General features: G+C 49.3%; 1 protein-coding gene across 3 annotated transcripts in view; it reads left to right on the plus strand.

Annotated features, from left to right (window-relative positions):
- The window catches only part of REEP1 (receptor accessory protein 1), a 102,206-nt gene that overhangs the window by 61,742 nt on the left and 14,211 nt on the right, over positions 1-26,253 (plus strand). For 2 of the 3 annotated variants that reach the window (XM_053664526.1, XM_053664527.1), the window contains exons 4-7: positions 5,843-5,963; positions 9,120-9,233; positions 16,191-16,343; positions 24,791-24,968. In XM_053664526.1, coding sequence (XP_053520501.1) covers positions 5,843-5,963; positions 9,120-9,233; positions 16,191-16,343; positions 24,791-24,968 — 566 coding nt within the window. The remainder of the gene's footprint in view (positions 1-5,842; positions 5,964-9,119; positions 9,234-16,190; positions 16,344-24,790; positions 24,969-26,253) is intronic. The other variant, XM_037159725.2, reaches the window with a different exon arrangement.

The following is a 26,253-nucleotide window of genomic DNA, read 5'->3' on the forward strand; positions in this document are numbered from 1 at the left end:
TCTCAATTAATGAAGTTGGTAAAGGAGCATTTATATGTTTAAATAAAGAAGAAAGAAAAAGTACACAAAATATGTGACAAAACTGAGTTTCCCTCCCACAGTGTTCTCTCCCACTGTAGCTGCTGGTCGTAGTTATGTGTGCTTTCCTCTAAAAAAGTTTGTGTGTAATACATATACACATCAGCATAAACAGATATATTTTTAATGGCCATATAGAATTCCATGGTATAGATGGGCCACGATTTATTTGATAAATCCCTTTTTGATGGACAGTTTTTTTCTCTTATAAACAATGAAGCTATTGAAGCAATGGAGCAGGTGAAAATCATGAGCCAGTTCTTTGTGTTGATGTATCTTTTTAGGTGAGAGAGGCTGTGAATAATACATGGTATCCTGTTTCTCTTTGAAGGGACTGAGTTGGTCTGTGTCCATGTGAACACATACTAATAGTCATGTGTAAAATTCCCATCAGTTAACCAGGGTTATTTTCACAACTTGGGATTATGGGGTTGGTTCCACATTTGCTATGTTGTATGAATGTTTTACTATGTTCAGATATCATCCGAAAAAATAATGGGTATTTCTGTTTTGGAGAAAGAAATCCTTACCCAGAAAGGATCAGTGCGAACTTGCCCTCCAGGTTGTCCTAGGCCAAGGACCAGACCTGAGTACCGCTTCCCTGAACCCTCTTTTGGGTCAGTGACCTTAGTAGGTAGTTTTTTCGTAAGGAGCCTGATGTTCCTCTCCACTGGGAGAAATAGATGTCTGGGTCACTGTGGCCTCGGGATTACCTAATTTAACGTGCCTGTGCCCAGATAAACAACTGACTTGGGATGGGGCTGGGGCTCTAGGAGCGAGGAGGCGCTCTGCTGAGCCATCCTTTGTGTTTCTCAGGCTCCGGAGCCAGCCCCATGTTATGCAGCGCTGCATTGGGGTGGCCCCTCTGTGTCCCAGGGAGGTGAGGGTAACGGGCCAGGGCCAGGGAGGACTATGTGGTTGGTGGAACAGTGTGGCCAGCTCCTGTCCTCCGCCTTTCCCTCCTAACAGTGCTGTCCGTCTGGTGCCGGGTGGTTTCCTGCTGTCTTCCTGTTCCTTCTCATGGATGTTGTGGGGAATAGTGTTTATCCGAGGACCTCTTTCCCAGGAATATTGATATTTCAGTCTTGCTGCTTTGGGCTGGATGGAAATCCTGTCTGATGATGGATGTGCCCCTTCCTGGTGGCTGGAATGTGTCCTTATCTGGGTTCCTGAAATTTTAGAGTTGATGCCTAGTAAGTGCTTGACAACCATTCACAGAGTTGATTTGATTTTGATTTTGGGAGGTGTATTGGCTTTCTATTTTTTCTATAACAAACTGCCACAAGTTTAGCAGTGTAAAACCATAGAAATTTATTATTTCATAGTTTCTGTGAGTTAGAAGCCCAGGTAGAATCAACCAAGTCCTCCGCTCAGGAGGACCTCACAAGGCCAAAACCAGGGTGTGAGCCCTCGGGCACTCTCACCGCAGGCTCTGGGGGAGACTCCACTTCGAGGCCCATTTAGTTGTTGGCAGAATCCAGTTCCTTGGGGTCATAAGACTGGGGTCCCCATTCCTTGACATGTGCCACCCCCTCCATCTTCAAGCCAACAATGGCATGTTGAGTTCTGCTTGGAAGGTCTGTCATGTGCTACCAGACAGAGAGCGATCTTGGCTATTGTTTTTAAGAGTTATGTGATTAGGTTAGGCCTACCCCAATAACCCAATATAATCTCCCTATTTTAAAGTCATCTGATGAATAATCTTAAGGGACACCTGTAAAATCCCTTTTACCTTGTTTAGAGAACATGTTTATGGGAGTAACGCTGGAATGAGAAGGTCACGGGACCAAAAATCTGCCCGTTACAGGATGGTGTCTGATACCTGGCGTATTGGGAACCTGTGCTCAGGTGGGGTAGAGTCACCCTCTCCTGATCCACGTGGAGGCCTCGTCCGGTCCCTCTCAGCCAGAACTGATCACACAGTTTCTGGGTGGGAAGCAAGGGCCGCTTGCCCCTGGCCTGGTGCCCCGAGCTTCTCTTCTGCGGGGAAGGGGTTCCTTGGGAAGCCTTCCTCCTTGCTGTGGCCCGCAGCCTCATCATGCCCGCGGCCTGCTTGCTCTTTTTCTGCCAGTCTGCAGAGCTACGGATCAGTTTTCTTCTGGGACAGTCCTCCCTCCCCCTCCTCCCTCTCTCCCTGGGAATGGGCACAGGACAGGACTCTCAGACGGGCAGACCCCTGCGTCCCTTCCAGCAACATGGACACCAGCTCAGCAGCCCCAATCTCTATAATAACAACAAAAAGAAGAGCGTCTGTCCTAACATGGACCTTCTGGCTTCCTGGAAATGTCATTAACGTCCTGTTCACGTCTGGGATTGTAGGTTACCCCTCATGTTTTGCTTCTGTCTCTCCTCCTCCATTCCCCGCTTCTCACCTCGCCCCTAGGGCAGTGCCCTCTTCATAGCTGACTTTTAAAAAGCATTCTGTCTTCATGAAAACAGCAGTTGTGCGTGGCCACAGAAGAGGTAGGATGGTGGCTTGGTTCACAATTTGTGCAGGTGATTTCATTTAGTTTTTTTAAAAGTATGTAAAATACTGCATGCACATGGCAAGATAAAATTGAGGCCTGTGCCTCCGAAGCTGTGGGGGAGATGGGGTGGGAGAGCACCCAGCCTTTTCTCCTCACACCCGCCCAGTCAGGGCCATTCAGGGCACATCCTCCCAGAACGAGCAGGGTCCTTCTCCACTTCTTGGGTGAAGGCTGGGATGTGGTAAATGGGCTGGAAGCAGAAGCGGTTGGTGGTGATTTTGTGGGTGGGGCCAAGAGACCCCAAGGCCTCTTGGGAAGCACAGGATGTGAGTGGTTCCGCCCCGAGACCCTAACGAGCCATGCATGGCAAGGGCCTGATCCCGGTGTGATGATTCCAGAGGCAGTTTGAAATAATCCCCAGAGGATCCTGTTTGTTGTGTTGTGTGTGTGTGGGGGGGGGGGGTGGCAAGGGATAGGAGGAGAGTATGGAAAGCTTCTGCGTGTGCAGGGGGGTGTTAAGGAACTCACACACACCCACACTATGGCATTTCTTAGCCCTGGTCTACTTCTGGAATGATGCCCAAGAAACTGATGATGGATTTGCTTTTGGAAAAGGGCTAGAGGTCTGAGGTGGGAAGGAGGCTCTTCGTTGTATGTGCTTCAGACATTTAGAATTTTTAAACTATATGCATCCATTGCCCATTTTAAGTTTTTTTACATAATGAATGGAAAAGCACAGTGGGACAGATCCTCTTGGGATTATCTGTGTGTCTTGTGTGGGTGACTGAGCTTGCCAGTCATTTGCTTTCCCCTCTGTTCCTTCAGCCCCGTCTCTCTCTGACTGTGAAACATTAAACAGTCTTGACATGAAAGTGCCCTCTAGCTGCTGAGGGGACATTCAGGAAGAGCCTGCCAGAGGCAGAGGCAACCGGAGCCCTTGATGAGGAGAGGGGCGGTTTGAGCTGCTGATTTGGGGTCTGTGTGACAGTTAAAGGCTCTGAGGGGACATGCTGGAAGTTGCCCTCGTATCTTTGGAGGGTGCCTGGAAGGAATTCACTTTCCTGATTCCTCAGTCCAGCGCAAGTATTTTCCTCAGAGCATCGTGTTTTAAGGGCTCCCAGGATTTGTTTAATCAAATGTGGTAAGACACTCAGACATACTAATGACTGTCATGCAGAAGAAGTTGGTCATACCCACGGATCCCTAGGGACAGAGGACTGCAGTACCACAGGGGACAGGGGTAGGAAATGTGGGGAAAAGCCTATATTACTGTGTCCATGAAAGGGACAGGCAAGGCAAGTAAGCAGGTTTAGGATTGGTTAGGTTTAGGATTGAACAATTTGGGGCTCTGGGGTGTAGGAGCTGTCCCTGCTTGTCTGACACCTGACCCTGGAATAATTAGGGCAGGTGGGTAGTGGCCCAGAGAGTGAGAGCCCAATAAAGGAGTTAGACATGGTTCATCCGCATCAGGGCAGCCGAATGAGGTTGCTTAGGTTTTTCATAGCACAAGCTATTCGGCTCAGGGGTGAGTGGGGCTGTGACGGGGATCCCGACTCCTGGGGTCTAAGGTGTTATGGATTAGACTAGAGAAGTTCATGTGGACCACCGAATCCTGTGGAGGAAAAGGGACAGCGCGGCCAGTCTCTCAGGGGGCTAGTGCCTCGACCCTTTCCTTGACAAGGGTTTCCTTGATCCTTTTATTGGGTTCAGTTTGCACAGGAATAGAGGGTGTGTATGTAAAGCTCATCAGTCATTGTTAGGCAGAAATGATTAAACAATAGATAATACTCAAAGAACTCTGAGGGCTTATTCTGAGTCAGGGTCAGATAGTTAAAGTGCAATAAAACTTTGGGGAACAAACTCACTTCCTACTTGGACCCTTATCATTTAAATTGAGGGTATTAGCAAAGCAGGTTTCACAGGATTTTACATATTCTTTCTTAGGCCCGATTGCCCTAAGGAATCTGCCCTTTCTAGCACAGGGCCGCCCCCACCTGCAGCATTGTCTCAGGCTTAGGTTGAACCGGGGAAGAAAGGCAGCCAAGAGATAAGGAGACTTCTTGCAGACAGAATGAGGACTCAGGCTGTGTCAAAGCTGAGGGGCGATGCTCCATCACCCCCTTTCTCCATAGACCCCCGAGTCCTTTCCTGAGGGCCCCTTTGTGACTGACCATTCCTGTCCTAGGTCATCCCCCTTTTGAGGAATCTTACCCATCGTTTGCTAACCAGTCATCCACCCAGGGCCAAGCAGGGTGAAGAGAAAGGGGGAAGAGGTGGTGTACCTACAAGGAAGATAAGCCTTGTCTCCTAAGTGGCTTTTGGTCCCAAGGTCCTTTACTCAGCCGTAGCCACGGGGGTTTACAGCTTCTGAAACCAGGCAGGGCAGTTCCCCACAGGGCTGCAATTCAGTGGAGCCCGTTTATAGTGGGTGTGCTCGTGGCACTGCACCCCGCTCATGGGCTGGCATTCTCCAGTGTGTTCAAAGGCACCTCATGGGTTCGTAGAGGGCCTTATAGTCCTCGTCTCGGGTTGCTGTTCTATCTTATTTGTCAGTATTTGCTTACTCTCTCTTTCCCTGACTGCACTATCAGTTCCAATGATGTCCGAATCTTGTCTGCATTTCCCATTAGACTCGGAGGTCTATGAAGGCAGGTTTCAGGTCTTTGCTCATACTGTCTCCTCAGTGCTGGGCACAAGCACTTGTAGGTCCTGGAAAGTGCTGATGGGGTGAGTAAGTGAATGGTATGCAGAACCCAAACTCCAGAATTGTGTGTGACCTGTGCCCCCAACTCTTATTTCCTTGGCACCTAAAGGATAAGCTCTGTTTGCCTGCAGTTGACTTGAGTAGGTTGAGTAGCATCTTTCCTCCTGTCCCTGCTTCTTTTGGGGCTGAGAAGACACAAGAAGGGGAGGCTTTTATTCTCATAAGAAAGTTTTTGTCTGCCCCGCCCTGTAGTATATCTTCCAGGTGCTTGTAAGAGTGAATAGCTGGGTATGTGGCACAGGGCGCTGAGCCCACAGGCTGTGGCTGGAGCACAGGCTCCAACCTGAAGGAGTACAGCTTAGCAGGAAGAGCCTGCAGTTCCCAGGCGTGGCCGTGGGAGACTACGGACAGAACCCGGGTTCCTGACTTTCAGAAGAGGCCCTGGGCTTGATCCGTGTGCACGTGTGTACACACACCTCCTAGCAGCCCCGTGCAGGCAGGACAGGTGTCTGCACCAGGTCTCGTCCTTCCCAGGCCCAGGACAGTGCTGCCAAGGACCTAACGGGAATGTGCGTTCCTCATCTCTCTCCAGGTTTCCGTTCTATTATGAACTGAAAATAGCATTTGTAGCCTGGCTGCTGTCTCCCTACACAAAAGGCTCCAGCCTCCTATACAGGAAGTTTGTGCACCCCACGCTGTCTTCAAAAGAAAAGGTAATTTATGCTTTTCTGCCTATCACGCCTTCCAGTGAGTGAAAAGTTTAAAAAGTAATTTAAAAGGGGGGCAGTTTACTTTATTGTAGGAGACCCTTGATTGGTTATTTGTCCCTAACAAGTTGCTCCTTCTAGTCTTTTTTTAAAGTCTATTCTTCTGACATATTTAGAAATAGTCGTGGAGTTCTCAAAAAGATATTGCCTGTCATTTTTCATTGTAAGATGTTTTGATACATTGAAATAAGAGACAGAAGAGATTCACTCACAGTTCAACTCCCCAAACTGAATTTCCTTCCTTCTGTCCTGCCCAGTCCCTGTCCTGTTACAGGTGTGATTTACACAGACTGTTGACCGAAGCTCTGAGAGGTTAAATGACTTGAACTGCTAGAATATTTTAAATTTCCGGTACAGTGTTTCCTTTATTGTTCAGTGACAACATGTGTACAATCAATGAAATGTGTGTTATTTTAGTAATTGTCACTTGGTAAGTATTAGTAAGAATAGTCATAATTTGTTTCATGAGCTTTACCTTTTGCATTCATTTTGCTTCAAAGTACTTCACAAACATCCTTAAAATAAAAATGTAGATTTGCATAATGCCAGAGATGGAAAAAAAGACAGGGAGAAATTGCAGGAAAGGATCAACAATAACCAAGAATTCAAGTAAGAATTAAAACATATCTTTTGAAAAGGAACTTAATTCTAAGCTACTTATAAGGTAATATCACTATAAAATTTTTAAAAAAGATTTTTTTGATTTATTTTCAGAGAGAGGGGAAGGGAAGGAGAGAGGGAGTAAAACATCAATGTGTGGTTGCCTCTTGCACGCCTCCCACTGGGGACCTGGCCCACAACCCAGGCATGTGCCCTGACTGGGAATTGAACCAGCAACCCTTTGGTTCACAGGCTGTCACTCAATCCACTGAGTCACACCAGCCAGGGCTAAATTATTTTTTGTTTAACATCTCCACCGAACCTAATTTGTGAAATTTGCTTTCAAGGGATTGTTCTATTGTTTTTTAAATATTTCATACAGTAATGAATGCATAATGCATTAAAATAAACATTACTTCTGTCTTACTAATTCGTCTGATAACTTCTTTTTTTATGCATACCAGTCTGTGTAACCTTTCTTTAAATAAAATTTTAATTGCACCAAAAAACCCCAAAACAAGTCAAAAACTAAGAAAACAACCACAAGAAAACATAAATACAGTGTTTGTATTCTGAGATCATAAACATGTTTGCATGTAATTCATTTTTTTAAAGATTTTATTTTATTTATTTTTAGAGAGGGGAGGGAAGAGAGAAAAAAAAGGGTAAGAAACATAAATGTGTGGTTGCCTCTTGCGTGCCCCCTACCAAGGACATGGCCTGTGCAACCCAGGCATGTGCCCTGACTGGGAATTGAACCAGTGACCCTTTGGTTCTCAGAGCAGCACTCAATCCACTGAGCCACAGCACCCAGGGCTCATTTTTATTTGGTTTTCATAATGATCTTTGAGCACCACCATGCATAGAGTTCAGTTTCTTTTCTTGACATATTATTCTGATTTATTTTTTTACAGAATAAATTCCCAAGAGTGGTTTCAAATTGTATAATTCATTAATTATTACGTGACTTTCTAAACTGATTATGTGATAGGATTCTTTAACATAAAATAGGAGCACTATAGGTGGCTTTATGTTACTTTGTATTATTTCTGAAAGTCGAATACTTTGGATGTCTAGGGGAAAGTTTGGGGAACATGCCACTTGGATGAGCAGGCTACTGTAGACATTTCTGAGACTCACTTAAGGACCCGTGGCACAGCACCTTATGTCTCATGAGGGTCAGATTCAGGGAGTGGTGGTCCTTCTCTTGATCTGGTTATCAGATTCCTATTCATCCTACCTTCCTTTCCCAAAGGAAGGCTCTGCTTACCCTGAAGCTGCCAGTGTAATTCCCATCCAAGTGGAGGTGGCTGACCCTTAAGAACTGCCAAGAATCACTTCTAGAATCAGTTAGGGGTCACTGCAAACTTACTGCGGTGACTTCCTGGGGAAGCTTAAACACAGGATGAGCGGGGGTGGGGGGGTGGGGGGGGTGGACTGTCCCACCTGGCACCTCAAAGCAGAGGAAATGCACCAGTGTGCTGAACTTCAGAGGAGACTGAGGCCAGAGGTCATTGTCTGGCTGAACTCTGAAATGAGCTGCTGTGATTACACAACTGTCGTGTATAACAGAACAACCCAAACAAACCAACCAATGAAAAGAATAAGCCAGAGTTGATTCAGATTTGACCTTAAGCAAGTATTTTACTTGTCTTTAGTCCCTGAAGGCAACCTCAGTTCCCTTTCCCACCTCACCTTTACCTTGTGGCGTGATGCTGGATCATGACCTCTGATTTCTGCTTTTATTTCATTACCTACAAAATGATCTCCCTTATCAACAAAAATAACACGTATTTCTTTCTGTGCCCTCATCCCTCCCATCAGTAGGCATATGGGGTGGTATTTGGGTATAGGATGAAAGAGCAACACAATAATGGAATTTTAGAGCTGCAAGGGCCCAATTACTGGAGAGAAGGAAGATCACAATGGTTCCCACTTATGGAAGCCAGCCACTGTGTCAGACAGATACTTAACTGGAAATGACCTCACATAACCCTCACTGTGCTCCTGAGTTAGGTGCTATCACTGTCCCCATTTTCAGAAGACAGAACTGTGTGAAGAGGGTAAGTACTTGCCAAGGCCTGACAGCCAAGCTGGTGGCAGGCCTGAGGTTAGACACCTTACCCTTGGCATTCCCTGCACCCCAGAGTCCTTCAGTGTCGTAGAGAGTGGCTGCGTGCAGACTGGAAGGAGTGTCCACATCCGGGACCCCGGAGCCTCCCTGCAATGTTAGAGGGCCGTAGGAACAATCCCTAGGTGTTGCTCAAAGAAAACCTTCCTGGCTCTGTGAGTTGCTGTCTTCACAAAACTTTCATTTCCATCACCTCCTCTGTCTTCCCCATCTCCACAGTCTACACGCACCCAAGGTGCCTATGACTTTGGTCCCAGTGAGAATCAGTGACTGGGCAAGGTGCTAAGTCCACACCTCTGGAGAACAGAGAAAGAAGGACAGAGATCTACCTGAACCTTCCAACTCAGTGTGTCTCTTTTCCCTTTAAACAGGAAATCGACGATTGCCTGGTCCAAGCAAAAGACCGAAGTTACGATGCCCTTGTGCACTTCGGGAAGCGAGGCTTGAACGTGGCGGCCACAGCAGCAGTCATGGCTGCCTCCAAGGTACGGTGCTGGGCCCTGACCACCACGGCTGTGTGAGCGTCTCGGTCCCTCCAGCCTGCCCTGCTCATCCCCTGCGCAGCTCGCACAGGACAAGCTAAGGACCAATCAATGGTTCCTTGTCCTTGTTTGAGTCTCTGAAAATCTGATGGAAACATGGTGAATCTTGCGCCCAGACAATTGTGCGTGCCTGTGTGTGCGCACACACAACGCGTGCAATGTTAAGAGGTTCCCAGAGCCCCTGAAGCTCAACTGTGGGTCCTAGTTTAACATCCTCTAAATTACTTGGAGCTTAGGCCTAGGACAAATGGAGGAGGAAGGGGTGGGAAGGAGAGCATCTCTGCAGCTTCCCAGGTGAGTGGCCTAGCAGGTCCAGGGGAGGACCCGGGCTCCCAGAGAAAGTTGAGTGGCTCGGACACAGAGGGCAATGCTACGAGTAACAGCAGCAACTACGGGAGGAGGGGCTTTGAAGAACACTGGTCTGGTGGGATATTGTGATGTTAACTTTACATCTCTTTTCCTTCCAGCCCCGTTCACAGGTCCTCTATGCTCCTTCTTAGTTTCTTTTCACATCACATGCTCCTTGTCATTGTGTCAGTTTCTCATTTTGGGCCCTGCCTCGTAAAATTAAATCGGTAAATGTTTACTCAGAATAAATTCAGCAGATTGGCCTAGTTTTCCTGGTGACAACCCCTTGCCCAAATCCACATGCGGAGTGGGGCTTTTCAGGAGCTAGGGATGGAGGAGAGGCAGTTTCCCTAATGTTCAGGTAGTGAGTTGAGTTAGCAGAGAGGGGAGCTGTAAGGCCTGGGTGGCCATGTTAGGGTTCACAGGCAAAAGGAGGCGGAGCTGTGGAAGAGGGCGATTAACAGAGATCCTGGTGCTCATGGGCTTTGGGAGGGTTGTGTGGTGGAAGGTGCTGACAGCCCGCTGGGTCAGGGCACTGAGCTGGATTTTCTGTGCCCTGAAGCAGGGCAAAGCACATTGGCAACAGTTTTGGCACCGGGTGCTGAGGGTCTGTTTGAAAAGCACCTTCCATCTGAAGTCAAGGAGTTCTGCAAACATGGGCTGGGAGAGAGAGCAAAGGGAAGGATGCCTATTTCAGAGGAGGACCAGCTCCTTCTGTAACGCAGAACCTCTTACAGCTGGTACCTGGAGGGGCCTCGCCCACCTCAGTGCAATAGCTGCTAGCAAGGCGATGGGCCCCAGTGAGTGTCTTTGGAGGGGGCATTCCGCTTTGGTATCCCAAAGAGGTATATTAGGGTTTACAAAGAACAGTGAATTCCAAGATCCTTCTGTATGAGATGCAACCATTCTATGCATTTATTTTTAAGACAAAAAAAAGAGAACTCAGATTTGCTAAATTCTGAATTTGTCAGGCCAACTTTATAACGTAACGCTACAGAAACCTTCCCTCAGCCCCTCTCCCCACCCCATCTCCACTGCTTCTGAAGCCCGGTGGAAGATGGGTTAATGCTCTTTCCTCAGCTCAGTCATAGAGCATAGATGTGCTGTATTTATCAGGGTGGCTCAACGCGGGTCACCTGTCCACCCAGCCACGTGTCTATGAATTTTATTCTGGTGGTAATTTTGTAGGGCCATCCATTGCCAGGTCCGCCTCAAGCTGGAGCCCCCAGGGTCTTGCCAATCCCCCCCACACTCTGACCACCTGGGGAAGCCCAGGAGTCCAGGCTCCCCCACAGCTGGGCACCTGCAATTGACTAAACCTGAGGGAAGCTGCAGACAGTCCAAAACTTGCCCCAGGAAATAACATCTCAATAGTTCTTTCCAGAAGCACTAAAGTAGTGAGGGATCCCTGCTTCCTGCTGAATTGGGTTTTAGATGAGAAAATTTGCTGCCTTTGGGGGACTTTGCTTTTCCTCTATAAATATAAATATCTTGAGAGAAGAAACAAGTCCTCTCTTCCAAAAATAATGCCCTTTATTTTTGAAACAGATGTGTACTGAAGAAGAAGAAGAAATAAACTCCAATTTGGCTGAGGGATAAACCAGAGGTTTCCATAGCAACAGTGGATCACCCCAGGCAGGGGGTCAAAGGCTGACAAGTCACCAGCGGGTCCAAATCCGGCTTTCATGTCCTTACCACCTGGGAAGCTTTGTTTTTTATTTTTCAGTAGGTTCTCAGATGTGCTGAATCAGAGTCTCAGGCAGCTGGCTCATAAATCTCTATTTTTAACAAGTTCCCCAGATGGTTTTTGAATAGCCAGCTCTGTCTGGGTCCCTGCTTGAGGCCTGCATTCAGAATCATAAGTACACAGGTGATTAGGGTCCGAACACTAACTTCTTTAACATCCCTGGGATGCACACTTAGCTCCTTAGAGACATTAACCTTGGGAATGAGAAAGCTGAGCCTGAACAACCTTGTTGATTATTCCAGGAGGACAGTCAGAGCAATTTTGTGGGGGAAAAAGACACCTGCCAAGTCTCCCATGGCTAGGGTGGGCCTTATGTCCGAACCAGGACACATCTGAGAGTGAAAGGGGTGCTGTCATAACGTCCCTGGGACGACAGGCACAGCTAGGTCTGTCCCAAGCAAGCTGGGCTGATGGTGGCCCAACTCATGGCCCGTGGACCCTGCCTGTCTCTTTCCAGAAAACACCCTCAACTCACCAATCAGTTCTCACTCTAAATACGTACTATTTTTAGCCAAGTGGATTCCAGGGAGAGTGTGAGGTAACTAGAAGACTCTGTTTTAGCTTGAGCAGATTAAAAGGCGGCTGGGATCAGGGGGCTGGAGGAGGGGTCACTCCCCCCTTTGCTTCTGCTCTTTTTTCTTTCATTGATGGCTCCCTAGGAGCAACCTGCTGCGCTCAACAGGAAAGAAAAAGGCTGTTTGGCTCTATAATTTTTTTCCTTACAACTTTGTTCCCTAAGCATTTTCCCTAAAAAGTAAAAGGGAGGAGAGGGAGAAGAAGAAGAATGTTTGCAGGGTTTTTTTTGGCATCATCACGAAGCGTGAAGAAACTTTTTAAACCATATCATTGTACAAATATAAGTTGTTATTAATGTTAATATTATCTTACAACTGGAAAAGCTAAAACGAAAAAAATTACAGATGGGAAATTTCTCCTCAGGCCCGTTAACCCCCATCCCACTTCAGGTCTTCCCCGCAGTCTCATCCCTGTCCCCGGGAAGTGTTGACGTACCTCTGCTTTCAGTGAAAACTGCGGTGTCCTCCCTGGGGACACACTTCTCTGCACCTTCGCCTCGGCCAGTCTGCCGACTGCCTCCTTGGTAGGCCTTGGCTATTAATTGCACCCAGGGGGAAGATGGAGCCCCAGGACTTGTTAAGACTAGAACTGGAAATCTCCCTTTAAAAAAAAATAATGCTCTGGAAATTCATTCCTTACGCAAAACACATTTGCACACAAAAAACTGTAGTGAAACAAATTGATCAAAAGTTTAAAAACCATGAGATTTCCAGGCCACCTTGCTCCCCTTGAATCTACATATTAGGTCTGCTCCATCTACCCAAGCCTCAGACCTGGTGAAACCAACCAACCTTTTCACATGTTTAGTTACTTGAAAATAACACTGTGCTCCTGCCCAGGGGATCCTGTCTCCAGAGCAGGTGCCGTGGGACCAAGCCTGTCAGTCAGGTCGTTGGTTTCAGACATCAGCTCTGAGGAAAGCGACAAGGTCAATCGATTCTGTCGATTGATTCTGAAGGTCTGACATTACCTGCCTGTCCATTCCATGCTTCCTTGTGCAGATGATACACAGCTGTATGCACCAAGGGTCCTAGTGCACAGAGAGGCCAGCCTGCCTGACCTCAGAGAAGAGCCTGGTTGAGCCTAGAGGGTCTGAGAGGGCACTTTTAGGATCCCATGTGCTGGGGAAGAGCTGTTTCTTGGCTGTGATGACGCAGCAACTTCCTGCTCAACTCCTCCTTGCAACTCTTCTCTCCTGCTTGCTCTCTCCTTCTTCCCCTCGCTCCCTGAGTGTTGGGTGGGATTTCTCCCCACGCTCTCCTCTCCCTCCTTGGCCCACCTCCTTTCCCTCACCCTCAGCTGTCACCTGCCGCTTCTCCTTCCTCCTGCTTACTCTTCAAGTCCTGCCCATTTGACATCCCTTCCCTCCTTCCTCGTGTCTTCTCTTCACCCTCCCTCCTAACTTGGACTGTTGCAGTAGCTCCCAGGCAGTCGGCTACCCCTCTCCCTCCCCTTTGAGCCTGAGCAGTCAGACCCTGATCCCAGCCTTCCTCTCTTGTCTCTTCTTACCTTTTGCTTTTTGTACTTTACCCACAGCTCCACTGTGCACTATTTCTAGAATTTTCTCTTTCCTGCTCACATTGGTCCTTCATCCGCCTCCATTTCTACCTGTTTGAAATTCTGTTCACCCTTCCAGGTCAAATGCTGCTGCCTCTGCAGAACCCTTCCAGTTTCCAGTGGAATGGGTCTCTCTTGCTCTTGTCATCATTCACATCCGTGTTGTGTCATCCCCAGTGGGTGTCAGTGAGTGTTGAGGGAATGAAGGACTGTCACACATATCTTTAGCGGTCCTGGCCCGTAGAGTAACACTTAGCATCAAGTGGCTTTGGAGATAAGTAGAGTGGGGTTAAAATTCCCAGCTCCCCCACTTACTGATGCATCTCTGGGAGCCTCAGCTTCTCCACCTGCAAAATGGATGTGGTAATGGCACCTACCACAGAAGAGTTATGAGACAGTGCACATAGAGAGTTTATAAGATGTAGAGCTCATACTAAAAGATTAGTAAAGGTTTCCTGTCACTCACTTCTGCTCATGTTGGTCCGATCTCTGAGGCTGACTGGGGACTTCTCTTTACTGTTGGATAGAATAAAAGAAACAAGTCTGGTGCTGCCATTGGGTAGGTATTTATGGTTCAGATTCTTCCACAGAGGAGGCCGAGCTTCCCACCAGTGTGGGTCTGTGCCCTCCCCTCTTGTCCTGTGTGTGCCCTGCCTGTGCTGTGTCTCCCTGGGCAAGCCACCCTCCTGCCCTGGGCTCGCGTCCCTCTGGGCCCGACCTTCCAAACAGCTGCTCGCTTCTCTTCAGCCTGGAGGCTAGCGGGTCCCTGTGGGGCAGCTTGCAGTGTGTGGGCACCTGCCCTGCTCCTTCTCCATTCTGTCCCTGTCCTGCCCCAAAAGGGAGGAAGCCACCTAACTGTGGGTTGCTAGTGTAGGAAGGGATCTCAGATGCCATCACTGTAGCTACTTGTTTCACAGGGGAGGACACTGAGGCCCAGGTGTTGCCCAAGGTCACACAGCCGAGCTGGGGTCAGAGTGAGACTTTCTAGTTTGCAGTCCAGCATCCCTTGCATCGTTCCCAGCACCCCTAGGCCCCGAGGCGCCCTGGTGAGTGCCTGAGAAATGATAGTCTGCCATGGAGAACTTGAGAGTCAACCTCTGCCCTGGTACTTTTAAGGTTAGCTGCCTACCCTTCTGACCATTTTACATCATATACCTCTAGGAGTTAGGGAGGCGCATTAATGTGCAAAGCCAGCCAGCGAATGCTGCCAAGGCAGGCTCCCTCTTTGCCTTGAGACAGGTCTGAGGCACCACATTCATGCAGGAGGTGGTACATACCAGGTGAAGGAATTTGGATCACACGTACGTGTTACCACGATAGAGTTTCTTTATCACTTAGGATAACATGGGCACATTTGTAAATAAATGTAACCGTAGTTTCACTAACAGCTGAACAAATTTGTCCTGTGGATACCTGCCCCCCCAGCCCCGACCTTTCTTTCCTCCCACTGCTGCTTTCCAACAGGCTTCTTGTGCCACTGTACCCCACAAGGAAGAGGTAAGCTAGCACACTAACCTCCCCGTGGGGCCTTCACCTCTCTAAGGAGGAAGCGTGGAGCAGGCGAAGCTCCGGCTGAGACAATTCATATCAGCAGTGGACTTGTACATGCAAAGGCAGTGACAGCGCTGTGTGTGGAGGGCCTCCCTGACCCGGAAATACTTTCCCCTGGGTACTGGCCTGATTTAGGTGGCCAGGCCCTGATCTGGGTGACGGGGACTTGACTCATCTGTGCCTCATCATTATCTAACACATCCCGCTCTCGGCCCCCAGCACCTGCTGCTCAGCTCAGCAGCCGCCTTCTCTGAGCAAATCCATCCTGTTTCAAACCACAGCACCAAACCAGCCTTCCCTCGGTGGTTAGTGTTTGTTTCTGCACTGTTGTCTCCCATGAAGGGCACTTCCCAGAAGGGAGGCCAGGAAGTACAGTCTTTTTTCCAGACGTGTATGTGCCCAGCTGCAAGCTGAGGAAGGAGGACAGAGCAGGTGTGGGGCCAGTGCTCGGTGTGTGCCAGGCACTCAGTACATCCAGGATGTTCTGATTGTCCTAAAGGCCTAACTCCTCCACGTTGCTCACTACTCAGCACCATCACTAGAGCGCTCATCAAAGTTCACGTGTAGGCAGCCCAAGTACACGCCTTCCAGGCTTATCTCTTGTTACCCTCCGGCACCAGAACCTCTCCCAGACCCATTCAGTCCGTTTCCCAGACGCGCCCCAGGTTCTCCACTCTCACGCGTGGCCCCGACCCTCATAGGCACAGCATTCTTCCCCCTTCTTTCTGGTGATGCAGTCCTTGCCTTGCTCAAGTCAGAGGCCTCCCCCCTGCCCCAAGGTGGGAGGGTTTCGGCTGACAGTGCTGTCTCTCCCTCCTCTGGATTTGTCACACGCTGTGTCATCGTTGTCATTTGCCACCTTGTGTGCATTTACGTCTTGACGCCCCAGTAGACTGTGAGCTCCTTGGGAGCAGGAACCGTATTGTGTTTTGTGTTCATCTTTGTTCCTCTGCAGGACTTCGCACAGAGCTTCATAAACGTCAGTGTTGCTGTGAATGACCGAGAATGAATGAATGAGGGGAGAATTGTGTGGGTGTAGGAGGCGAGGGCAGCATGGCTCCCTTCAACCCTGCTCTGTAGGCTTGGCGCCCATGGCATTTTTTTCTTTTCCCCTTTATCAGGTGGCTCGACTCTTTCATTTTGTCTTCTCTTGGGACCTCAGTGAAGGGCAGGTAACCCCGTTGAGAGGTGTGACTAACTCCAAACTGATCCGGTGGGGTAGAGAAACCAGCTGCCCCCACCACCCACCAGCGCGTGGTCCGGATCAGAGCCAGGTGCTCCCCTGCTGACACCTGTGTGCGTGCGTGCGTGTGCGTTCACTCCAGAGCCAGCTCCCACTTCACCGCTCTTCCGGAGCCTCTTACTGTATTAACTTGGCAGCACCTAACTTACTTGTTTTTTTCTTCCTTTCTTTGATGCCTGGAAATGAATTCAGTGTGATGGTTGGTGCTGTGGTGGGGAGCAGTCCTCTCTTCCTCTCGTTTGTGAATGATGCTGTGTCACAAGCAAGGCCCCATCCGGCATGTTGTGAGGGGCCCGCCTGGCACCGCGGTGGGGCGCGTGGGGCTGCGGCGGGAACTCTGTCAGGGGGCGGCTGCACCCGGGCCTCAGCGGAAGCACTAACTGTCTCTGAACTACTAGTGGAAATGTGGCCGTGCCGGGGGCTTTGCTGTCAGTTGCCTGCCGCTAAAGCCTTTTGCCTTACTCTCAGTGTCCGCCGTTGGGGGTAAGATGTGTCTGAGTGGCACGACGTCCCTCTGCGGGGAGGGCCTCGTCCAGGGCTCACAGCCAGGCTGACGGCTGTGTCGAATCCGGGCTCCATGGGCCATCAGGCAGGCATTCTTGGTGGTAAACTGTTTTCCTTGGGCTACCAGGTTATTAAAGGTCTGGAGCTTCCTGAACACACCTCCCTCCCCTGAGCTAGAAAACATCAAAACGTATAGACTTTGCTGTATGCTGGCTCAGGTTAATAGAAAATTTAGTGACCCAGTTTACCTCTAGAAGTCCAATTTTCTAAGAGTTTTGCCCGTCAAAAAAGATGAAAATAATCAGGAATGTCATTGCTGTTGCCCCCAAGACAGGTCTGTGAGATTCCTGCGGTTCTGTGGCGCACAGCTGTGCTGAGAGAACCACGGGGCCGCATTGTGTTGCGGTGCCCAGAAGGCTGCAAACACTCGGTCACAGCAAATCTGGGTGCACAGTGCTCACGGCACCGTGGGGAGTGGAGAGCACGAGTCCTACAGCACGGGCAGGAGACGCGTTTCTAGGATGTCTGCCTTCCTGCCCGGGGCGCTGGGCTGCAAAGGGGCTCTTCCGGGGAGGGTGCCGAGACAGTGCTGACCTGTGCCGCCACAGCCCTGGGGGCAGTTGCTCAGACGCACCCAAGTAGGCTGACCTTAGTTCTTGGAACGTCCCCAAACTTCTTAGCTTTTTCTGTGGCTCATACTCTAAAATCATTGTTGACTGGGGAGGAAATTGAAACAAAGCATTTAAAACACACACACTGGAATTTTTTCACCCTTTGTCAGAGTTACCTTGGGAGGTCCAGCGTGTGTTCTAGAGATTTTCAAAGCATTCTAGAAACTCTCATTGTAGAATTGAAATCAGAACCAGGTAGTGAGCCGTAGATGAGGGTCAGACATTCTTGAACTCAGAATCTCCCAGGTGGAAAATTCTTGCTCCACCCTTTAACTTCCCAATGAAATCGCAAGGCTGAGAAAGACCCAGCTGACCTGGTGGAGGGCCCAGAAGCAGGGTTGGGGCGGGGCAGTCAGGGCTGGGGGCCAGTGCACTGCAGTTTCCGGCTATGCCATGTCTTCCTTCTCAGTTGCTTTTCTTTGTTCTGTTTTATTTTTAAATAGTTCCATGTATTTTTGTTGTTGTTGTTTAGATGGCATTTCTCAGCATCATGCAAGCTCTGTGTTTACAAAATGGGGTCCTCAAGGTGATCTTTGGAGAGTGCTGTGGCTGTTGTTAAAAATGACATTGTCATGACTTCTCAATGCTTATCCCCATTCACGGCACCGCATTCTAAAAGGACAAAAGAAGGTATTAAGTGCAGAGTAGGTCTCATGCCTGCTCCCTTCCTCCACTGATGCAGTTGTTTCAGAAGAAACCTGAGGTCTTTCAGAAGGCGCTTTCACTAATGCCTCCATTTGACCATTAACACCATGTAACTTGGGTCCCCATTTCCTTAGTGAACAAAACTTCAAAGACCTCATCCTGGTGGAATGAAGTGGCAGTGCTGAATGGTGGCTGCTACTCAGAGATACACTCCTCTTCCCACCTGCTTCCCATCTTCCCCCCTCCCTGCCAAGTCCTCCAAGTCCTCCAAGTCCTCCACCCCAAGTCCTCCAAGGCCAGGTCAAGTGCATTCTCCTCCAGATGCCTTGCCTCTCATGTGCCCTCTGTCCTGTGCACCCTACAGACCCCTGGCATCTTCCATACATTCCTCATAGACAAAGCCCAACTCCCTGCTCAGTAGGGTGCTCCTTCTGTTCTGGGACCCTGGCTGATGCATCAGGGTGGGGTGTGGATTTCCTGCTGTTGTATTTTATGCAGCGATTCGCTCGATAAATGGCCATATGTACATTCATTCAACTCCTTGACCACTAATGTACACTTGGCAGAGTGGCAGATACTGAGTCCGCAACAGTAAATAAATAGTCTGGAGGGGAAGGCAAACCGGCAAACAATGCCAAAGTTAACACAATTGTATGGAGTGCAGTAAGTACAGACTGCGTTGAGAGCACAAGGCAGGCTGCTGAGGTGGTTAGAGGAAGAAGCTTCTCTTAGAAGCACAGCCGTACTGTGTGGACTCGAAAGTGCTGTGTGCATTTCTAAGGCATGTCATTGTCCTACGTGCCACTGAGAAAATAGTGCCAGTTAGATTAGGACATAATGCTTTTTCACTTAGAACTTTTACTTCTACTCATTAAAATAACTCAGCCTTGTTTAGATACAGATTTTTCTGTGTGTCATTTTTGTGTACACACCGAAAGGAACATATAAATACAAGACATTGATTGAGGTCTTCCTAACTTCACTTGTTTGCATTCAGAGTCTGACTCTTCTGAGTCACTTTCCAGTTCAGCTCATCAGAACCCATTTGCAGCCGTGCTGTGTCCTGCTCTGCCTCCCAGGGCCTGGGTGATGCAGAGCTGTCGACCCTGGGATTTCAACGCTGCTCATACCCATTCTGCCAGTTCGGATGCTGCCACTTTCTGGATCTTACCAGAAGTTGTCAGTGATATGTGTTTTAGACAACTGGACTCATAGTCCTTCTTTAAGTGGCTCTTAGTTGTTTTTTTGACTGAACTTGGGTTTTGGTTGTTCAGTCCCCCATGGGGAGTAACAGCCAAGTACGTTTGTGTGTAGGCGATGACAGCGGTGTCAAGGCAACAGCACTGGTGAGACCCACCCCAATTTCAGAGATAAAGAGATGTCTTAGAATTGCTGAACATCATTTACCAGAAGTCTAGGAGTAAGTGAGCACCATCATTATTCCTAGTGACGTCCATGATGTCAAGGCTCTGGATGGATGTCTCGGTGAGCCTCCTGGTCATAAGATGGCAGTTCTGCCACACTTGGAGGCAGAAAGCAGGCAGCAGGGTCAGGCATTTCTCCTGCATGTCAGGAAAACACCTTCCCCAGTTATCAGATTCCCCTTACCTCCCATTGGCCAGGACAGCTACGTGGCCACCCATAGCTGCAAGGGAGGCTGGGAAATCTTTTTTTTTTTTCTCATCATTTCAATAGTGGGGCTGGGAATGACTTCCGAATGGTTAACTAACAGTATATGCTACTGTAGTCAAATATGCTTGGGATACACTGAGTTAACCCAAAATACTGCAGGACTTCCCAAACCTTTTAATATGGTAATGTGGCTCATTGAATTATTAAAAACATGGTATTAAGCTTTTTCCAAACTTAGAAAATGTAGTAAAATTGAGAATCTAATTTTACTTGTTTCCAGAGTAAAAAAAAAAAAAAAAAAGAACGTTCTCACCCTGGCCAGGTAGCTCAGTTTGTTAGAGCATTGTCCAATATGCTAAGGTTGCAGGTTTGATCCCTGGTCAGGGCACTTATAAGAATCAACCAATGAATATATAAAATAAGTGGAACAATAGATGTCTCTCTCTTCTCTCTTTTCCCTACTTCCTCTCTCTAAAATCAGTTTTAAAAAATTAGGGAAAAACAAAACAAAATAAAAACCAAAGTGAAGGTTCTCGAGAGCAAAGCTGAAGTGGCAGCGTTGGGATGGGGTTTGGGGCGAGTGGGTAGAAATGGGGTCGTGAGGAGAGACAGAGCAGGGCTGAGAAGTTTACAGATGAGAGGAGCATCTCGGGTTCTTTGAACAGGTACAGCTGATTTGTTTTCAAGAGCCTTGTGTCCCTGCTGCTGTGAATTCCTCTGAGACAGGACTAGGTTGATACCGAGCCATTATCTCCTCCTCCTCCTCTTCCTCCTCTTCCTCCTCCTCCTCCTTTCTAGCCTCTGCCACTTCCAGTCTCCATGATGCTCGTGACATTGGAGCTGGGCTGGCTGGCTTCTGGGAGTGGAGCAGAGGACCCTGCTGAAACTGGCGTGCGTGCTGCCTGCTGCCGCCGTCCCTCGGACAGCCTGTCAAGCATTTGCGAGAGCTGGCAGACACATTGCTGCCGTTAGTTCCCGGTCATTTGTTTGGGTTCGGGATCACAAAAACCCTCCTGGTCCTTTTGGTCAGGTGTAATCTTTTTTTTTTTTTTTTTAAATTTCAGTAGCAACTCAAAGTGTGGTAGGCAGCAACGGCAGTTATCATCACATCCAACATTTTCTGGACACTGGCTGTGCATTGGGCTTCCTCATGGATCTCTTTTGCCTGCATAGTCTCATTTAATCCTCAGCACCACCCTGCTGGGTGAGGCTCTTCAGCGGATGAGAGTGCTGGGGCAGAGCGAGGCTGCAGTCGCCCTGCTGCTGGTGATGAGGTCGAGGCCGGAATTTGAATCCAGGTGTGACTAGGGCTGTTGCTCTCAGTGTTCACTGTAGCCTCTGGTACGGACAGCACTTTTGTGTTACCTGTGCATTTGTCTTTCTATGTTTTGTCAGAAGTCAGGCTGTTCTTGGTATTTCCTAATAGTACCTAGCACAGTGTCTTGCCCTTGACAGGAAAGTTCTTGATAAATAGTTGTTGACCAGATAAATGTATAACTGGAAGGGTGAATGAGAGAGTGAGTCATAAGCAGTTTTCCTGAATGTTAACCTGACATTGAATTACTCCCTTACCATTATCAGGTATTTTCTCTCTTCAGAATCAGTTTTTTTGTGCCTTAATCATCTAATTTCTCCTAAATTCTAGATATCCACACTGTTTCTGAGTAAAGTAATCACAGCTCATTGGTTCATCATTTCAGAGGGGGCAGTTACACTGGGCAGCTGGTCCTGCCTCGTGTTCATGGAAGTGAAGGCTCAGCCCCTCGTCCACCGAGGTTCCAGAGCAGTGTCTGTGGCTTCTGTCTTTTTCCACATAGTATCCTCCCAAACACCTTTGATGGGATTTATAATTCTTTTTTAAAATATATTTTATTAATTATGCCATTACAGTTGTTCTATTTCCCCCTTTCATTCCCCTCCACCCTGCACACCCCCTCCCCCACCATTCCCCCTTTAGTTTATGACCATGTGTCACAAGTCCTTTAGATTCTATATTTCCCATACTATTCTTACCCTCCCCCCCATCTATTTTCTACCTACCATCTATGCTACTTATTCTCTGTACCTTCTCCCCCTTCTCCTTCTCCCACTCCCCTGTTGCTAACCCTCCATGTGATCTTTATTTCTATGGTTCTGCTCCTGATTTAGCTGTCGTCTTAGTTTGCTTTTGTTTTAGGTGTGGTTGTTAATAACTGTGAGTTTGCTGTCCTTTCACTGTTCATCTTTTTTATCTTCTTTTTCTTAGGTAAGTCCCTTTAACATTTCATATAATAAGGGCTTGGTGATGATGAACTCCTTGAATTTGATCTTATCTGAGAAGCACTTTATCAGTCCTTCCATTCTAAATGAAAGCTTTGCTAGATAGATCAGTCTTGGATGTAGATCTTTGGATTTCATGACTTGGAATACTTCTTTCCAGCCCCTTCTTGCCTGTAAGGTCTCTTTTGAGAAATCCACTGACAGTGATGGGAACTCCTTTGTAGGTGACTGTCCCCTTAGCTCTTGCTGCTTCTAGGATTCGCTCCTTCATTTTAATCTTGGCTAATGTAATTATGATGTGCCTTGGTATGTTGCTTCTTGGGTCCAACTTCTTTGGGACTCTCTGAGCTTCCTGGATTTCATGGAAATCTATTTCCTTTGCCAGACTGGGGAAGTTCTCCTTTATTATTTGTTCAAATAAGTTTTCCACTGGTGGCTGTTCCTCTTCCTCTTCTGGTACCCCTATAATTCTGATGTTGGAACGTTTAAAGATGTCCTGGAGGTTCCTAAGACTCTCCTCATTTTTTTGAATTCTTGTTTCTTCATCCTTTTCTGTTTGGTCATTTTTTTCCTCCTTCTGGTCCACTCCCTTGATTTGAGTCCCAGTTTCCTTTCCATTACTATTGGTTTCCTGTGCATTTCCCTTCATTTCAATTAGTTTAGCCTTCATATGTTCCTCTAATTTGTGACTAAAATCAACCAGTTCTGTGAGCATTCTGATCACCAGTGTTTTGAACCGTGCCCCTGAAAGTTTGGCTATTTCTTGGTTGCTTAGAGTTATTGGCTCTGGGGCTTTGAGCTGTTCTTCTTGAGCCATAATGTTTTGTTTTGTTCGCACCTGTTATGTATGAGGAGCAGAACCTTAGGTATTCGCCAGGGCGGGGCCACCCAGGTCGCTGATTTGTGACAGTCTGTGGGGGCGGGGTCAGAGAGGAACAATGGTGGTCCCCTCTTCGCTGGGGCCTATGGGGTCTGTCTCAGTCTCACTGCACGCTCCTTCTCCAGTTATCTGTGCGTGAATGTGTGAGCGTGTTCAGCCCTCAGTGGATCTGCCTGCTGCTACTCCACACCTGGGATCCGCCCACTGCCTGCCCACCTGGGTTGCACTCCAGGCCTGGGTCATGTTCCAGTCGGTTTGGTGGATCTTTCCTGCCCGACCCCACTCTGCTGCTGGCTCTGCCCCTCTTACCAGTTTGGCTGAAGGGTTCGTTGTTGTCAGACTTCTGTATAGTTCAATATTCTGTGGTTTGGCTGTGTTTTTCTTGTTAAAACTTTGTTGTTTTTAACTTGGTTGTGAGTGAAGGGACAGTGCTTCCACCTATGCTTGCATCTTGGCGGAAGTCTGTTTTCCCCTCCTTCTACGGGACCCGTCCCGCACGTGCTCCCCGTCTTCCTGGCTCTGTCACTTGGGTCACCGCAGCCGAACTACTGTGTGTTGGTGGCCCATGTTCATTACTCAGTTTTAAGCTGAGTAAAATGAAGACATTCCCCATACCCTTCTGCCCTCTCTAGAAGCCTCCTGCAGAGCCTGTTTGTTTCATCAGTTCCCCACAGCCGCAGCCCAGGGCACCCTTGTTGGCTCTTCTCATTGACTTTGTGCTGGTTCGTTGTTTCTGTTGTGTTCGCTCTGCCTTATTGTCCCCTAGTTCTCCAGCCGTCCAGAACCGTTCATTCCTCATTATGCAAATAAAATGCCCCTTGCTATCATTTCCCAGCTCCCACCTGCCTGTGGGAAGTCTGACCCTGCTGGTATTTATGCAGATGCTCAGAGCTCGTTGATCTGCCTGGCGGTGGCTTGCCCAGCACCTTCCATTCATGTCCTAGTCCAGTTCTCAACAACCCCAGTCTCCTACCAGCCTGCCACACCCCCGGGCTTCCTTTGCCCCCACACAGCCTCCTTGCAGCCCCTGAGGCTCACGGCAGCTCTGCCCCTGCCCCGGGCCTTCAGGATGGTCCTTCCACTCTGGAAGCAGACAGACTCTGGCTTCCAGGCAGCGAGGACCTTCCCTTTCAGAACTGTGATGGATCGATCTTGCTGGATTGATCTTGCTTCCTAAACAAAAGAACAGATTCCCCCTGAGAGGATTCTGAATATGAAATGGTTACAGCCAGCAGGGTGTTTTCTTAATGTCATATTTTCCTTCCTGATCCATTCCCTTTGGGTATTTTTTGGCGCTCAGATGCACAGATGGGAGTGGACCTGCTCTGCAGTGATATGAGCGATGAAGGAAATTGCTGTTGTCATGCATTTGGAAATACTACCTGTATTTTCTATCCTTTGAAAAGAGTAAGGACTGGGCATGTAGATTACTAGATTTTGATTTTTCTGACCAGATTCTTGTGTGCTGGGATCTGGAAAAATGTAGCTCCAGAAGGATTTTTGTTTATGTAAAGCCAGAGAAGCAGCTGGCAGTTCCTGGAGGGCAGGAGCTGCAGGCAGCGGTCACGCCCTTGGCCCTGGGTCTGTCTGAGGCTCCAGCTCATCATCTAGAGGCATCTGAAGGGGAGGAAGGAGGCGGGGGCCAGAGGAACAATTTCTGGGCCCCACAGGAGGCCCTGGAATATTCCAGACCTTGACCCTCAAGGATTCCAGCAAATACCCTGGGCACCTGGCCCTCTGCAGGGTCCTTCCAGGTATTAATTTCCACCTTGCTGTCTGCCAGAGCTTCCTGCTGGCCCTTGTTTGCCTGCCCCCCCCCCCCCCCCGCTCCTGCCCTTGGTTTGTGGATCAGGTCACTGACATGTGCCCCTCCTGTGTTGTATCCAGGGACAGGGTGCCTTATCAGAGAGACTCCGGAGCTTCAGCATGCAGGACCTCACCACCATTAGGGGAGATGGCGCCCCTGCTCCCTCAGGCCCTCCACCACCCGGGTCTGGGCGGGCCGGTGGCAAGCATGGCCAGCCTAAGATGTCCCGGAGTGCTTCTGAAAGCGCTGGCAGCTCAGGTAGGTGACACTTCCTCCCTGTTCCACCTTGCAGGCCGCACTTTCACTGAGGGGCCCAGTCCACTGCGTGGCCTGTACCTGGGCCCCTGCCCCACGGACTTGCCACCAGCGCGGTCATGCATCAGACCGTGGCAGGCCAGCCAAGGCGCAGCACCACTCAGGCCAGGACAGGAAGCTGGCCTGTGGACACCGACTGGGGGCAAGTTTAGGTCACCTGCACTGAAGGGTCCCGCCTCCTTATCTGATTGTCTGGGGGCTGGGGTGGTGGGGTCACAGCACCTGGACCCAAACTGGAGACGTCAGGCACAGCTGGACTGGGCCAGGCAGCTTCTCTGTTCTCTTCCTCTCTGACCCCTCACTCCTGGGGGCCTTACCTGTCTGAGCACCTGAGCGGCCCCTCCCACCTGCCCAGGACTCACGGCTGCCTGGTTTCTTTTCCCTGCGTGGTTGTTTCCTGTGCCTCTCTCTCACGCAACCCTGTCCTCCCATTTCCCATCCCCCTTTCGTCAAGCACAGCTCTGCCACCACATGCCCAGGGGGATGGAGGAGGCGGGGGCAGACACCAGCTCTGAGGTCCAATTCCTGTGGGGATTTTGCAGAAGGCCTATCTGCCTCTGGTTGTCAACTCCTGGCAAGGGGTCGCCTGTATTGGGATTGACCTGGGGACCTTGCAGAGTCCTGGGTCCATCTGCAGAGATTCATTAGGTCTGGCTAAGACCCAGATGTGTGATGCCATCAAGGGGCAGCCGTGCTTGGGACCCACCGACCTCTGATCCACCAGTGGGTTTCAGGCGTGAAGCGGTGCGGGCATAGGGTAGGAGGCAGGGAGCTGGGCTGGGACTCACGGTGTCCCAGGCCTTTCCTTGGGGAGATACAGGGACCTTGGCCCTCAGGAGCTGAGCGCTGCTGCCACCTGCAGAGGGCAGATGGTGAAGGGGGTGCGGGAGACAGTTCTAGAATTGAGCCTCAGGGTAGGAATTGGGCCACTTTTCTGGAATCTGCACCCGTGATGTGTGCCTGGTGTCTGCCCTGCCCTTCAGGGTACAAACAGGGACGTCAGACCACCTGGACCTTGACTGAGGGCTGCAGCCTGCAGGCAGCACCTTGTTCCGAGCCGGGGACCCTGCCTGACTTTCAGAGGTCTTAGACGCGGTTGGGGTAGAAGGAGCCCGATGGCCGGCCTGAGAATGACGACTCCTGGCCCCTCCAGGGAAGGTCGGGCCCCACAGGGCAGGCCTGGTGCCCGTCACTCTCCTCACCTCTGGGGGGTGACCCCTTTCCGCCC

The sequence above is a fragment of the Artibeus jamaicensis genome, unplaced genomic scaffold (genome assembly GCF_021234435.1).
Source record: "Artibeus jamaicensis isolate MK-2021 breed Jamaican fruit bat unplaced genomic scaffold, CSHL_Jam_final contig_384, whole genome shotgun sequence".
NCBI lineage: Eukaryota > Metazoa > Chordata > Mammalia > Chiroptera > Phyllostomidae > Artibeus > Artibeus jamaicensis.